This window comes from Enhydra lutris, unplaced genomic scaffold (genome assembly GCF_002288905.1).
Source record: "Enhydra lutris kenyoni isolate GAN:26980312 unplaced genomic scaffold, ASM228890v2 scaffoldscaffold2, whole genome shotgun sequence".
Lineage (NCBI taxonomy): Eukaryota > Metazoa > Chordata > Mammalia > Carnivora > Mustelidae > Enhydra > Enhydra lutris.
Genome location: NW_019154086.1, coordinates 19,930,363 through 19,945,782, shown reverse-complemented (window position 1 = coordinate 19,945,782; position 15,420 = coordinate 19,930,363). Strand labels below are relative to the sequence as shown.

Below are 15,420 nucleotides of genomic sequence, written 5' to 3'. Positions count from 1 at the left end.
AAAGCAGGAGTGGCAATCCTTATATCAGATCAATTAGATTTTAAGCCAAAGACTATAATAAGAGATGAGGAAGGACACTATATCATACTCAAAGGAACTGTCCAACAAGATGATCTAACAATTTTAAATATCTATGCCCCTAACGTGGGAGCAGCCAACTATATAAACCAATTAATAACAAAATCAAAGAAACACATAGACAATAATACAATAATAGTAGGGGATTTTAACACTCCCCTCACTGAAATGGACAGATCATCCAAGCAAAAGATCAACAAGGAAATAAAGGCCTTAAATGACACACTGGACCAGATGGACATCACAGATATATTCAGAACATTTCATCCCAAAGCAACAGAATACATATTCTTCTCTAGTGCACATGGAACATTCTCCAGAATAGATCACATTCTTGGTCCTAAATCAGGTCTCAACCGGTATCAAAAGATTGGGATCATTCCCTGCCTATTTTCAGACCACAATGCTCTGAAGCTAGAACTCAATCACAAGAGGAAGTTTGGAAAGAACCCAAATACATGGAGACTAAACAGCATCCTTCTAAAGAATGAATGGGTCAACCAGAAAATTAAAGAAGAATTGAAAAAATTCATGGAAACAAATGATAATGAAAACACAACGGTTCAGAATCTGTGGGACACAACAAAGGCAGTCCTGAGAGGAAAATATATAGCGGTACAAGCCTTTCTCAAGAAACAAGAAAGGTCTCAGGTACACAACCTAACCCTACACCTAAAGGAGCTGGAGAAAGAACAAGAAAGAAACCCTAAACCCAGCAGGAGAAGAGAAATCATAAAGATCAGAGCAGAAATCAATGAAATAGAAACCAAAAAAACAATAGAACAAATCAACGAAACTAGGAGCTGGTTCTTTGAAAGAATTAATAAGATCGATAAACCCCTGGCCAGACTTATCAAAAAGAAAAGAGAAAGGACCCAAATAAATAAAATCATGAATGAAAGAGGAGAGATCACAACGAACACCAAAGAAATACAGACAATTATAAGAACATACTATGAGCAACTCTACGCCAACAAATTTGACAATCTGGAAGAAATGGATGCATTCCTAGAGATATATAAACTACCACAACTGAACCAGGAAGAAATAGAAAGCCTGAACAGACCCATAACCAGTAAGGAGATTGAAACAGTCATCAAAAGTCTCCAAACAAACAAAAGCCCAGGGCCAGATGGCTTCCCGGGGGAATTCTACCAAACATTTAAAGAAGAACTAATTCCTATTCTCCTGAAACTGTTCCAAAAAATAGAAATGGAAGGAAAACTTCCAAACTCATTTTATGAGGCCAGCATCACCTTGATCCCAAAACCAGACAAGGATCCCATCAAAAAAGAGAACTATAGACCAATATCCTTGATGAACACAGATGCAAAAATTCTCGCCAAAATACTAGCCAATAGGATTCAACAGTACATTAAAAGGATTATTCACCACGACCAAGTGGGATTTATTCCAGGGCTGCAAGGTTGGTTCAACATCCGCAAATCAATCAATGTGATACAACACATTAATAAAAGAAAGAACAAGAACCATATGATACTCTCCATAGATGCTGAAAAAGCATTTGACAAAGTATAGCATCCCTTCCTGATCAAAACTCTTCAAAGTGTAGGGATAGATGGCACATACCTCAATATTATCAAAGCCATCTATGAAAAACCCACCGCAAATATCATTCTCAATGGAGAAAAACTGAAAGCTTTTCTGCTAAGGTCAGGAACACGGCAGGGATGTCTGTTATCACCACTGCTATTCAACATAGTACTAGAAGTCCTAGCCTCAGCAATCAGACAACAAAAGGAAATTAAAGGCATCCAAATCAGCAAAGAAGAAGTCAAACTATCACTCTTTGCAGATGATATGATACTATATGTGGAAAACCCAAAAGACTCCACTCCAAAACTGCTAGAACTTGTACAGGAATTCAGTAAAGTGTCAGGATATAAAATCAATGCACAGAAATCAGTTGCATTTCTCTACACCAACAACAAGACAGAAGAAAGAGAAATTAAGGAGTCAATCCCAGTTACAATTGCACCCAAAACTATAAGATACCTAGGAATAAACCTAACCAAAGAGACTAAGAATCTATACACAGAAAACTATAAAGTACTCATGAAAGAAATTGAGGAAGACACAAAGAAATGGAAAAATGTTCCATGCTCCTGGATTGGAAGAATAAATATTGTGAAAATGTCTATGCTACCTAAAGCAATCTACACATTTAATGCAATTCCTATCAAAGTACCATCCATTTTTTTCAAAGAAATGGAACAAATAATCCTAAAATTTATATGGAACCAGAAAAGACCTCGAATAGCCAAAGGAATATTGAAAAAGAAAGCCAAAGTTGGTGGCATCACAATTCCGGACTTCAAGCTCTATTACAAAGCTGTCATCATCAAGACAGCATGGTACTGGCACAAAAACAGACACATAGATCAATGGAACGGAATAGAGAGCCCAGAAATAGACCCTCAACTCTATGGTCAACTAATCTTCGACAAAGCAGGAAAGAATGTCCAATGGAAAAAAGACAGCCTCTTCAATAAATGGTGTTGGGAAAATTGGACAGCCACATGCAGAAAAATGAAATTGGATCATTTCCTTACACCACACACGAAAATAGACTCAAAATGGATGAAGGACCTCAATGTGAGAAAGGAATCCATCAAAATCCTTGAGGAGAACACAGGCAGCAACCTCTTTGACCTCAGCCGCAGCAACATCTTCCTAGGAACATCGCCAAAGGCAAGGGAAACAAGGGCAAAAACGAACTATTGGGATTTTATCAAGATCAAAAGCTTTTGCACAGCAAAGGAAACAGTTAACAAAACCAAAAGACAACTGACAGAATGGGAGAAGATATTTGCAAATGACATATCAGATAAAGGGCTAGTGTCCAAAATCTATAAAGAACTTAGCAAACTCAACACCCAAAGAACAAATAATCCAATCAAGAAATGGGCAGAGGACATGAACAGACATTTCTGCAAAGAAGACATCCAGATGGCCAACAGACACATGAAAAAGTGCTCCACATCACTCGGCATCAGGGAAATACAAATCAAAACCACAATGAGATACCACCTCACACCAGTCAGAATGGCTAAAATTAACAAGTCAGGAAATGACAGATGCTGGCGAGGATGCGGAGAAAGGGGAACCCTCCTACACTGTTGGTGGGAATGCAAGCTGGTGCAACCACTCTGGAAAACAGCATGGAGGTTCCTCAAAATGTTGAAAATAGAACTACCCTATGACCCAGCAATTGCACTGCTGGGTATTTACCCTAAAGATACAAACGTAGTGATCCGAAGGGGCACGTGCACCTGAATGTTTATAGCAGCAATGTCTACAATAGCCAAACTATGGAAAGAACCTAGATGTCCATCAACAGACGAATGGATAAAGAAGATGTGGTATATATACACAATGGAATACTATGCAGCCATCAAAAGAAATGAAATCTTGCCATTTGCGACGACGTGGATGGAACTAGAGGGTATCATGCTTAGCGAAATAAGTCAATCGGAGAAAGACAACTATCATATGATCTCCCTGATATGAGGGAGAGGAGATGCAACATGGTGGGTTAAGGTGGTAGGAGAAGAGTAAATGAAACAAGATGGGATTGGGAGGGAGACAAACCATAAGTGACTCTTAATCTCACAAAACAAACTGAGGGTTGATGGTGGGAGGGGGGTTGGGAAAGGGGGTGTGTGGTTATGGACATTGGGGAGGGTATGTGCTATGGTGAGTGCTGTGAAGTGTGTAAACCTGGCGATTCAAAGACCTGTACCCCTGGGGATAAAAATATATGTTTATAAAAAATAAAATTAAAAAAAAATAAAACTCTAAATCTTTACACATGTAAGCATGTCTACAAAAATGATATGTTCTATTTAGTATTTCTCATAATGAAAATCAGAATTCACAACGCTCACTCATTACCTTGAAACTGGTATGATATACACGGACACACATATACATATAAACAAATATATACATATATGTAAAATTTTTATTCTTTGGAAATGCTTATTGATTTGTAGCAAATTCTCCTACCCTTGGGAGTTGATACAGTTGCATCTGCAGAACAAAAATTGTGACAGCTCCTCTTAGAAATTTTCTCAGTGCTGTCCCTCAACTCTAACAGAACCTTTCCTTTCCAAGCTCCCCTTTCAGCCTGATGTTCTGGAATATCTCCATGAAGTCTATGAGGTCCTCTCAATGTCACCCAGCTTGGGCGGACATCACCATGCAGTACCGGCAGCCAATCACAGCATCACACCCCACCCTGCTGGAAGCCGCCTCTGCGCAGAATCCCCCAGAAATGATCTTCTGTCTTGCCTTCTAATCCTCCCATTAACTACCACTTTACAGGTAAGGAGCCTGATGCTCAAAAGGGTCTAAATACTGTTAATTTGCCCCTTCTCGCACATCAAATAGGGACTAGAATCTGGAGAGTTAGGACTCAAATCCAAGTGTCTGACTATAAAAACTGTACTCTCTTTACTTCACTTTGGGAGATTCATTGATAAGAACAACAGATATTGGGGGAATCACTGGGCAATGGGTAGAGCTTTCAGCTCACAAACTGGAGTATATAGATGTCTCTGCTTTATTTGTCTATAACTCAAGAGAATTTATTTGACAAGACTTCATTCTGCCAGAGGTAGATCTCTTATCAATCCAGGTTGCCTCCCTCCTGACTTCTCTGGCTTCATCCCAGCCCTGGAAGGACTTCGGGGAGCAGGGGGCAGAAGGAGGCCTCTGGTTCCTAGTTGTCCACTAGCTCTGGGGCCACTAAGCCAACTATTCTGTCCACAGGTCATGCCCAGCATTCCTCAATTTTATGACAAACACCCTTCGTGCCTAACGGTGTTCCTTGCTGCTTTTGTGCCCCTCTGGGGAAATGAGTCTCATTGGGCAGCACGTCTGGGGATTGCCTGGGTCCAGTCTCCACTTCTGGGCCACGCTGCAGCTGGGGGACTCTATGAGGCTCTCTGAGGCTCTCTGTCTACCCAGATGTACCAAGTAGGTATCTCTTCTCTGAGGTATTGCTTCTTCCCAGGTCATGTACATGGATAGCAGGCCACAAGTCTCTGCCCTCAGGTCCCATCTTCTCATTTGAGGGTTCTGTCTCTTCTACCTGACTGTACAGGAAGCTCCTAACATGCAGGGATTGTGTTTAATTCGCCTTTGTATTCCAGTGCTTATCATCGAGTCTGGCAGACTAAAAAGCCCTCTATAAATGATTATTAATTAATAATTTTCACCATCTTAGATGTGAAGCTGCGTCTGCTTTCTCCTGTTGCGTTAGGGTCTGTTTTTATAGCTTAGCCAATATTCAATAGGTATGTAATAGGGTGGAGAGCATAGACTTTACTTACTTATTTATTGGTCATTATTTTTTTAATTAACATATAATGTATTATTTGCCCCAGGAGTACAGGTCTGTGAATCATCAGTCTTACACAATTCACAGCATTCACCATAGCACACACCTCCCCAGTGTCCATCACCTAGCCACCCCATCCCTCCCAGCAACCCTCAGTTTGTTTCCTGAGATCAAGAGTCTCTTATGGTTTGTCTCCCTCCCTGGTCCCATCTTGTTTCATTTTTCCCTCCCTTCCCTCATGGCCCCCACCCTGCCTCTCAAATTCCTCACATCAGAGAGATCATATGATAATTGTCTTTGTCTGATTGACTTATTTTGCTTAACATAATAGCCTCTAGTTCCATCCACGTTATTGCAAATGGCAAGATTTCGGGGTTTTTGATGGTTGCATAGTATTCCATTGTGTATATATGCACCACTTCTTCTTTATCCATTCATCCATTGAAAGCATAGACTTTAGATCATGAATGTCCTCCTTTAAGGACTGGCTTGTCACAGCTTGAAACAACAACCACATTCCAGGAAGTCAGCTGTGTGTTCCCTAAGGGTAGATTCTAACAGATTCTGTTGGCATCTCATCCATTTGCCCTCACCCCTACAACCTCAGTGCATACCAGCAGACTTCTAACTACTAATACTTGCATTCCTGCAAAGCTTGAGGGCTTTCCCTGGCCACAAATCCACACTGTCCACCTTGCCACAGAGTAGTAATGCCTTCCAACAGGGGCTGTCAATCAGTGACTAACAGGATTTGGTAAATAAATACCTCAGGTCCCTGCCACTAGGGTCATCTCTGAGCCATCTACACTGGCTCCAAGCGATTCTCCCAAGGTACTCAGTGTCAGTTACCCATAGTAGTGACTGACTTAATAAGCATCCTTTAGTGACTTCCTGCTCTTCCTTATCTCACCTTCCCAGTCCTCTACCCCCAGAAAAACTGCTTGCACCTGAATCTTTGTTCCATGGGGCTTCTTGGGGAATCCAACCTAATAAGCAGATTTGCTAAGATACCTTTATGTATCTTATTGCTTTATGTATCTTATTGCTTTATGTATCTTATTGCTTTATGTATCTTATTGCTGAGGTACCTTTGTGTTCTGGATATTCTGGATTATTTTTGGAAGTTATATATAAAAATAATGGGAGGAGTGTTGAGGAAGGAGGGAATGGGATCCTAAAAGATTGCTGTGGGTTGACTATGAAGAAAATTGCCCAACTTTCCTCAGATAGGGCTTGGAATGGCTTCAGAATTATTTCTTGTAGGCATGCATTTCCTGCTGGCTATATTTGAAAACATTGTAATATTATACACACACACACACACACACACACACACACACACACACATACACACACTATATATAATAACACCATATATATATGTGTGTGTATATATATATCCCCTTTTAATGATATAATCTGTAGGCAAGAATTTTTGCATATCAATGTTCAAGGAAGTATTTTTTTTATAATAGCAAGATATTGAAAACAACCTAATTGAGGATCCAGTTAAATAATTATGACATAATATGGTGTGTCTACTAAATGGAATATTATGCATGCCCTTAAATGCGTATCTTAAAACATGAAACACTAATCATATAGACCTGCATGTTAAAGACAGTTCTCTTTATCCACTGCTAGGAGTAGGGCCCTCCTGCTTACAGTTCCTGTAGCCCCTCCATAGTGATAACTTCTGAGAAGAAGGCCCAGAAGAAGATGGAATTGGAAGGAGAACAGATATACAGTCTGGCCAAGTGGATAAAATTAATGTAAATAGCACAAATTGAGGGAATGGAATGAAAAGGAACTGCATTTGCTGAGCTCTGCTTGCCACTCCACTTCCTTGGGCTGTGTGTGCACCCCTGCCACCAACAGAGGGGTGATAACATGTCTACTAGGTATTCTGGGCCTGTTACATGCCACATACACCTTAACTGTTTAAGAAACATCATTTATCAATTTATAATATTTACAACAATCTTCTGGGAAAATCACTATCTCCATTTTTTTCAAATATGGAAAATAAAGATTAAGATGGTATAAGCAACTAGCCTTGATCATTCAGCCATTACATAGAATTAAAACCCTAGTGTTTCTGTGGCTTAGAAAATGAGGGCTAAGGATGGAGAAATTGCATTTCTTATGTGACAGAGAAGTGATTGTCGAGCTCCAAAATAAAAGTAGGGAAATGTGTAAATGCAGGAACTCAGAAAGAAAGTCCTTCTAAGGGACTCCAAGGGTGGAAGTGAGGGCTGATTTGGCAGTACTAAAAAGTGTTATCCATGAGATCCAACCTAATCCAAATATTCTAACAGCTAGGGTAACTGAGGCAGAAGATCAAATTAGTGATCTAGAAGACAAACTGATAGAAAAGAAGGATCAGGAGGAGGCCTGGAACAAACAGCTTAGAAGCCATGAAAACAGAATTAGGGAAATAAATGAAGCCATGAAACGTTCCAACATCAGAACTATTGGGATCCCTGAGGGGATGGAGAAAGAGAGAAGACTAGAAGATACAGTTGAACAAATTCTCAATGAAAATTTCCCTAATCTAGGGAATGGAACAGGTGTTCATGTCCTAGAGGCAGAAAGGATAACCCCCAAGATCAACGAGTCTAGAAAGACCTCCAGACACTTAATTGTGAAATTCATGGTTTGCAATTTCAGACAGGAGGTCTAAAGGGAAGTTAGGGGGAAGCGATTCCTTATGTACAGAGGAAGGACCATCAGAATATCATCAGACTTGTCCACAGAAACCTGACAAGCCAGAAAGGGGTCACAAGACATATTCAGGGCACTAAATGAGAAGAACATGCAGCCAAGAATACTTTATCCAGCAAACTTGATATTCAGAATGGACGGAGAGATAAAAGCTTCCAAGACTGGCAATGTTTAAAAGAGTATGTGACTACCAAGCCAGCACTACAAGACATATTAAGGGGGGTTCTATAAAAGAAGAAAGAACCCAAGAGTGACATAGAATAGAAGTTTACAGAGACAATCTATAGAAACAAGGACTTCACAAGCAACATGATGTCAATAAAAACTTATCTTTCAATAATCATTCTCAACGTGAATGGCCTAAATGCTCCCTTAAAATGGCACAGGGTTGCAGACTAGATAAAACGACAGGACCTGTCCATATGCTGTCCACAAGAGACACATTTGGAACCTAAAGATACACCCAGACTGAAAGTGAAAGGATGGAGAACAATCTTCAAAAGAAAGCTGGGATAGCAATTCTCATATCAAATAAATTAGATTTTAAGCTAAAGACTGTAGTCAGAGATACAGAAGGACACTACATCATTCTTAAAGTGTCCATCCACCAAGACAATCTAACAATTGTAAATATTTATGCCCCTAATATGGGAGCAGCCAACTACATAAGCCAACTGTTAATCTAAATAAAGAATCATATTGATATGAATACATTAATTGTAGGGGATCTTAACATGCTACTCTCAGTAACAGACAGATCATCTAGGCAGAAAATCAAAAAAGAAACAAGAACTTTGAATGACACATTGTACCAAATGGACCTCACAGATACATACAGAACGTCCCACCCTAAAACAACAGAATACTCATTCTTCTCAAGTGCACATGGAACTTTCTCCAGAATAGACCACATACTGGATCACAAAGCAGGGCTCAACTGATACCGAAAGATTGAGATTATTCCCTGTATATTCTCAGACCACAGTGCTTTGAAACTGGAACTCAACCACAAGAAAAAGTTTGGAAGGAATACAAACACTTGGAAGCTTAAGACCACCCTGCTCAAGAATGTTTGGATCAACCAGGAAATCAAAGAAGAACTCAAACAATTCATGGAAACCAATGAGAATGAAGACACATTGGTCCAAAACCTATGGAATATGGCAAAGGCAGTCCTAAGGGAGAAATACATAGCCATCCAAGCCTCACTCAAAAAAACTGAAAAATCCTGAGTACACCAACTCTCTTTACACCTTAAAGAACTGGAAAATCAACAACATATTAAGTCAACACCACACACAAGAAGGGAAATCATTAAGATTAGAGCAGAGATCAATGAGTTAGAAACTAGAGATACAGCAGAACACATCAACGAAACTAGAAGCTGGTTCTTTGAAAGAATTAGTAAGATCAATAAACCACTGACCAAATTAATCCAAAAGAAAAGAGAGAGGACCCAAATTAATAAAATTATGAATGAAAGGGGAGAGATCACAACTAACACCAAAGACATAGAAACAATAATCAGAAATTATTATCAACAGTTATATGCCAATAAGTTAAGCAACTTAGAAGAAATGGATGCATTCCTGGAAACCTATAAACTTCCAAGACCAAATCAGGAAGAAATTGACAACTTGAACTGACCAATATCTAGTAACGAGATTGAAGTAGTGATCAAAAACCAAGAGCCCAGAACCTGATGGATCCCCTGGGGAATTCTACCAAACATTCAAAGAAGAAATAATGCCTATTTTCTGGAAACTGTTTCAAAAATAGAAACAGAAGGAAAACTTCCAGACTCTTTCTAGGAAGCCAGCATTACCCTAATCCCCAGACCAGGCAAAAACCCCATCAAAAAGGAGAATTTCCGGCCAATATCCTTGATGAATATGGATGTCAAGATTCTCAACAAGATCCTAGTTAATAGGATCCAACAGTACATTAAAAAGATTATCCACGATGACCAGGTGGGATTTATCCCTGGGATGCAAATGTGGTTCAATATTTGCAAATCAACCAATGTGATAGAACAAACCAATAAGAGAAGAGAGAAGAACCACATGTTCCTCTCAATTGATGCAGAAAAAGCATTTGACAAAAATACAGCATCTATTCCTTATTAAAACTCTTCAAAGTATAGGGATAGAGGGAACATTCCTCAACTTCATAAAACCCATCTATGAAAAATCCACAACAAATATCATTCTCAATGGGGAAAAGCTGACAGCCTTCCCTTTGAGATCAGGAACACAACAAGGATGCCCACTCTTGCCACTGTTGTTCAACATAGTACTAGAAGTCCTAGCAACAGCAATCAGACAACAAAAAGAATCAAAGGTATTCAAATTGGCAAAGAAGAAATTAAACTCTCTCTCTTGGCAGATGACATGATACTTTATATGGAAAACCCAAAAGACTCCACCCCCAAACTACTAGAACTCATACAGCAACTCAGTAATGTGACAGGATACAAAATCAATGCACAGAAATCAGTTGCTTTCTTACACACTAACAATGGAAATACAGAAAGGGAAATTAGAGAATCGATCCCATTTACTACAGCACCAAGAACCATAAGATACCTGGGAATAAACCTAACCAAAGAGGTAAAGGACCTATACTCGAGAAACTACAGAACACTCATGAAAGAAATTGGAGAAGACACAAAAAGATGGAAAAGCATTCTATGCTCATGGATTGGAAGAATAAACATTGTTAAAATGTCTATACTACCCAGAGCAATCTATACTTTCAAGGACATCCCACTTAAAATTCCATCAGCATTTTTCAAAGTGCTGGAACAAACAATTCTTTTTTTTTTTTTTTTTAAGCATCTGTTGAATTTATTCAGCATAACCACAGAGGTATTGACTTCATGCTGTCACACACAGACACAAACACAGTTACAGCACAATATCCGTATTTAGCCAAATGCATTCCTTCTGAGGCTCATTTATAGGTCTTCACATGCCATAGCCCATCATTCAAATAATGGATATTTTCAATGCCAATTCCTTTGTTGACTTTCTCAGTATCTTCTGCAGACATCTTCATGACTCCAACACACAGAGCATGCTGTTTTCCTTCTGCCATGATTGCAACAATTGTATCTATTACAGCAGGGTAAAATTTAGCTCCAGGAGAAGTTAAGCCTGGACACATGATATTTGCTCCACTGAATACAAATTTGATGGCTCCTTTATCAACTTGCTGGTGTGGCAGGATAAAAGGATATTTTTGAAGTAACCTTAGGGTTAGATAAAAAGGCCCTTCTCTTTGTCTAAAAAATAGTAATTCTCCATTTACTGTAAGGATTTCTATATGTTCATGGCATCGCACTATTTTGACAGGATCTTTCTGTCAAATCAGGCATGATTTGATTAAGCCATGGTTCAATACCTGGAAATTGTTCTATCAACTGGTTCTTAATACACTTTATAACTGAGGTTTTCAACTGGATGCAGTTCGACACATTTTCTTTTTCATCAAATTTCTTGAACATGATCCAAGGTGAAGGGGGTGATGATAGGGAAGGGCCCGGAATGGGAAAAGAGAATTGAATTAGCAAGGGTCCGGCAGATCCTCTGGAACAAACAATTCTAAGAGCAGAGCTTTTCCCTCTGCTCTGTAGAACCAGAAGAGACCCCAAACTGCTAAGGAAATGTTGAAAAAGAAAAACAAAACTAGGGAATCACATTGCCTGATTTCAAGCTTTACTATAAAACTGTGATCACCAAGACAGCATGGTACTGGCACAAAAATAAACACATAGACCACTGGAATGGAATAGAGAGCCCACATGTGGACTGCAGCTTATGGTCAACTAATCTTCAACAAAGCAGGAACAAATATCCAGTGGGAAGAAGACAGTCTCGTCAATAAATGGTGCTGGGAAAATTGGACAGCTATGTATAGAACAATGAAACTTGACCATTCTCTTACACCATACACAAAGATAAACTTGAAATGGATAAAAGACTTCAACCTAAGGCAGTAATCTATCAAAATCCTAGAGGAGAACATAGGCAGTAACTTCTTTGACATTGGCCACAGCAACTTCTTTCAAGACATGTCTCCAAAGGCAAAGGAAACAAAAGTGAAAATGAATTTTTGGGACTTCATCAAGATCAAAAGTTTCTGCACAGCAAAGCAAACAGTCAACAATACAAAGAGGCAACCCACAGAATGGGAGAAGATACTCACAAATGACACTACAGACTAAGGGCTGATATCCAAGATCTATAAAGAACTCCTCAAACTCAACACACAAAAAACAGATAATCAGGTCAAAAAATGGGCAGAAGACATGAACAGACACTTCTCCAAAGAAGACATACAAATGGCTAACAGACTCATGAAAAAAATGTTCATCATCATTAGCCGTCAGGGAGATTCAAATCAAAACCACATTGAGATATCACCTTACACCAGTTAGAATGGCCTAAACAAGACAGTAAACAACATGTGTTGGAGAGAATGTGGAGAAAGGGGAACCCTCTTACACTGTTGGTGGGAATGCAAGTTGGTGCAGCCACTTTGAAAAACAGTGTGGAAATTCCTTAAGAAATTAAAAATAGAGCTACCCTATGACACTGCAATTGCACTACTGGTTATTTACCCCAAAGATACAGATGTAGTGAAAAGAAGCACCACATGTACCCCAATGTTCATAGCAGCAATGGCCACAATCGCCAAACTATGGAAAGAGCCAAGATGCCCTTCAACAGATGAATGGATAAAGAAGGTATGGTCCATATATACAATGGAGTATTATGCCTCCATCCGATAAGATGAATACCCAACTTTTGTATCAACATGGATGGGATTGGGGGAGATTATGTTGAGTGAAATAAGTGAAATAAGCAAAGAAAGTCAATTATCATATGGTTTCACTTACTTGTGGAGCATAAGGAATAACATGGAGGACATTAGGAGAAGGAAAGGAAAAGTGAATTGGGGGAAATCGGAGGAGAGATGAACCATGATAGACTGTGGACTCTGAGAAACAAACTGAGGGTTTTGGAGGGGAGGAAGGGTGGGGGGTTAGGTGAGTCTGGTGGTGGGTATTATGGAGGGCATGTATTGCATGGAGCACTGGGTGTGGTGTATAAACAATGAATCTTGGAACACTGAAAAAATAAAATAGAATTAAAAAAAGAAGAAGAAAGAAATTCCTTCTAATCCATGCTGGGCTGGCTCCTGGTGTGGCCACCTGCAGTGGCCTTGTTCTCATCTTGTTTCCTTTAATTATGTATTGAGCTGACAGTAGACTTGCCACTGAATATGACACAAAGGCTTGGCCTTCCTCTGCAGTTGAGCCAGTTCTTAAGGCAGCAAACCATCACCAAACAAGAATTCGACCTCAAAGGTGTGCATCCAGCCATGTGCCAGAGGCATCTACTCCTGTGGAAGGATATGTTCTCTGTCTCTAAAGGGATGAAGTGGATTGTGGAGTTGGCTCTTCACTGACTAGAGAGAGTAGATTGTGAACATCTCCTCCCAACTCTGTTCAATGATGTCCCAAGTATAGCTTGATACCAGCCATGGTGTGGATAGTCCCACCGCAGAGACTGGCAAACACTGTAGGTGAAGGCTTTTATCTTGGAAATCCATTAAGGACTGGGCATCTCCCCAAAGGACCAGAGGCCAGTCATTAGATACTGCCATCTGTCCTGCTGTGACAAAGACAAGGTGGTAACACCATGCATAATATCAAATGAGTCTACAAATCTATTGAGATTACAGGGAGCCCATAAGTATACCCCTTTTCCCCAACCCAGTTCTGAACCATATGTAGGTTGGCGAATGTGGTTTAGGTGCAGTGGAATGAGATTTCTAATACAGTACTCCAGAATCGGGCAGACGTACCCACCTGTCACAAGCCACCAGTCTCCCATATGGAGCTCTCCTTCTGAAGAACTTATAACTGAGAATCAGAATAAAATCCTTGCTTTCTGACTCCCTAGAATAAGGATAGAGGAAAGGTCTGAGCTCTCTTTACCTGGTTTCCCTCCCGAAGTCACCAGTAAGAGTAGACCCTCTTCTCTGGGGACGAATCAAGGAAGCTGAAGATAGACAGTAGAAGCATTTATTGCACTGAGCGCCCACCACATGGAGGGAGATATCAGATTAGGGAATAACCACTGCTCCATGAAAACCTAGAGATAACCTAGTGGGGAAGTGATGAGAAATGTATACTGGATTCTTTTCTTTCCAGGCTCATCATTTATTGTACAAACTGAGCATCACATGGTGAGTTGACATTAGCTTGTCCAGGCATGGGAACTTAACAGATGAGGTACAGACTTTTTAGAGTTCATATATGGCTTTCGCAGCTGGAGAGTTTTTAGACGTTAACTAGAAGTATCAAACTATCAAAGCAATGCCTCTGCATGTGGCCAGTTCACAATTCATTCTCCCTGTGGGAGTGTAAGTGTTGAAAATTTTTTTTAATACCAGAAAAATGGAATTGGGCATTCATTTCTGGACCTACCATGATTTCAGTCTTGCAAAAACACAGATTCTGCAGCCTATACACAACATACACAGCTACCCCTTGGCTCAGCCAGAAAAAGCCCTATAGACTGGATTCTGTGAGTGTCAGTCTGGACACACTCTGCCTCCCCAGTATTTATGTTTTCAAAAGTATCAGATTGTCCTGCATCTTGAGGAATAGATAATGGTGTTATCACATGTAAACACACACACACACACACACACACACTTCTGTGACATTGCAGATGGAGTCTACAATAGCAACTGTGATCTATATAAGCTTTTCATATTACAGGTCTTCTCCAACCCTGAAGAGATCCTGAGTGATCTGGCCACAGGTGAGAAATTCTTATGGGACCTGTCTGAGAGTAAGCATTGCTTTTCCCTCGCTCTGTGGGGCATTTTCCCAGAGGCCTATGGGATACCCAGCCTTTACCCTGATACCTTACAATGGCTGGTCAGCAGACTACCTGAGGGCTGGCATTCTGTAGTGTGTCTTTACAAAATTTTCTTTAGAGCATATTCCCCTAGTTCTCGTTTAGCAAATGTGAAAATATTCTGCCCTTATCAGTCCGCTGGTATCTTACCTGCTAAAGCAGCGTAGGCCAGAGAAGCTGGTTTCCAGACCTAGCTCTTAGCTCTAGTTCCATTATAAAGATACTGCCCCAGAACTGCATATCCCCTTGAAACAACAAAAGGGATATAACTGTTTCCATAGACCCTTAGTTTAGTGTGAAAACAATACCTAGTTAATG

At 40.0% G+C, this 15,420-nt stretch overlaps 1 protein-coding gene and 1 pseudogene across 1 annotated transcript; both read right to left on the bottom strand.

The window, feature by feature from the left end:
- Positions 1 to 11,119: 11,119 nt before the first annotated feature.
- LOC111151635 (malignant T-cell-amplified sequence 1-like) lies at positions 11,120 to 11,672 on the bottom strand. The gene is given in 2 exon segments (XM_022509758.1): positions 11,120 to 11,536; positions 11,538 to 11,672. Coding segments are annotated over 2 exon segments (552 nt in total).
- Positions 11,673 to 14,479: 2,807 nt separating this feature from the next.
- On the bottom strand, positions 14,480 to 14,666 carry LOC111149571 (annotated as a pseudogene).
- Between the last annotated feature and the right edge of the window lie 754 nt (positions 14,667 to 15,420).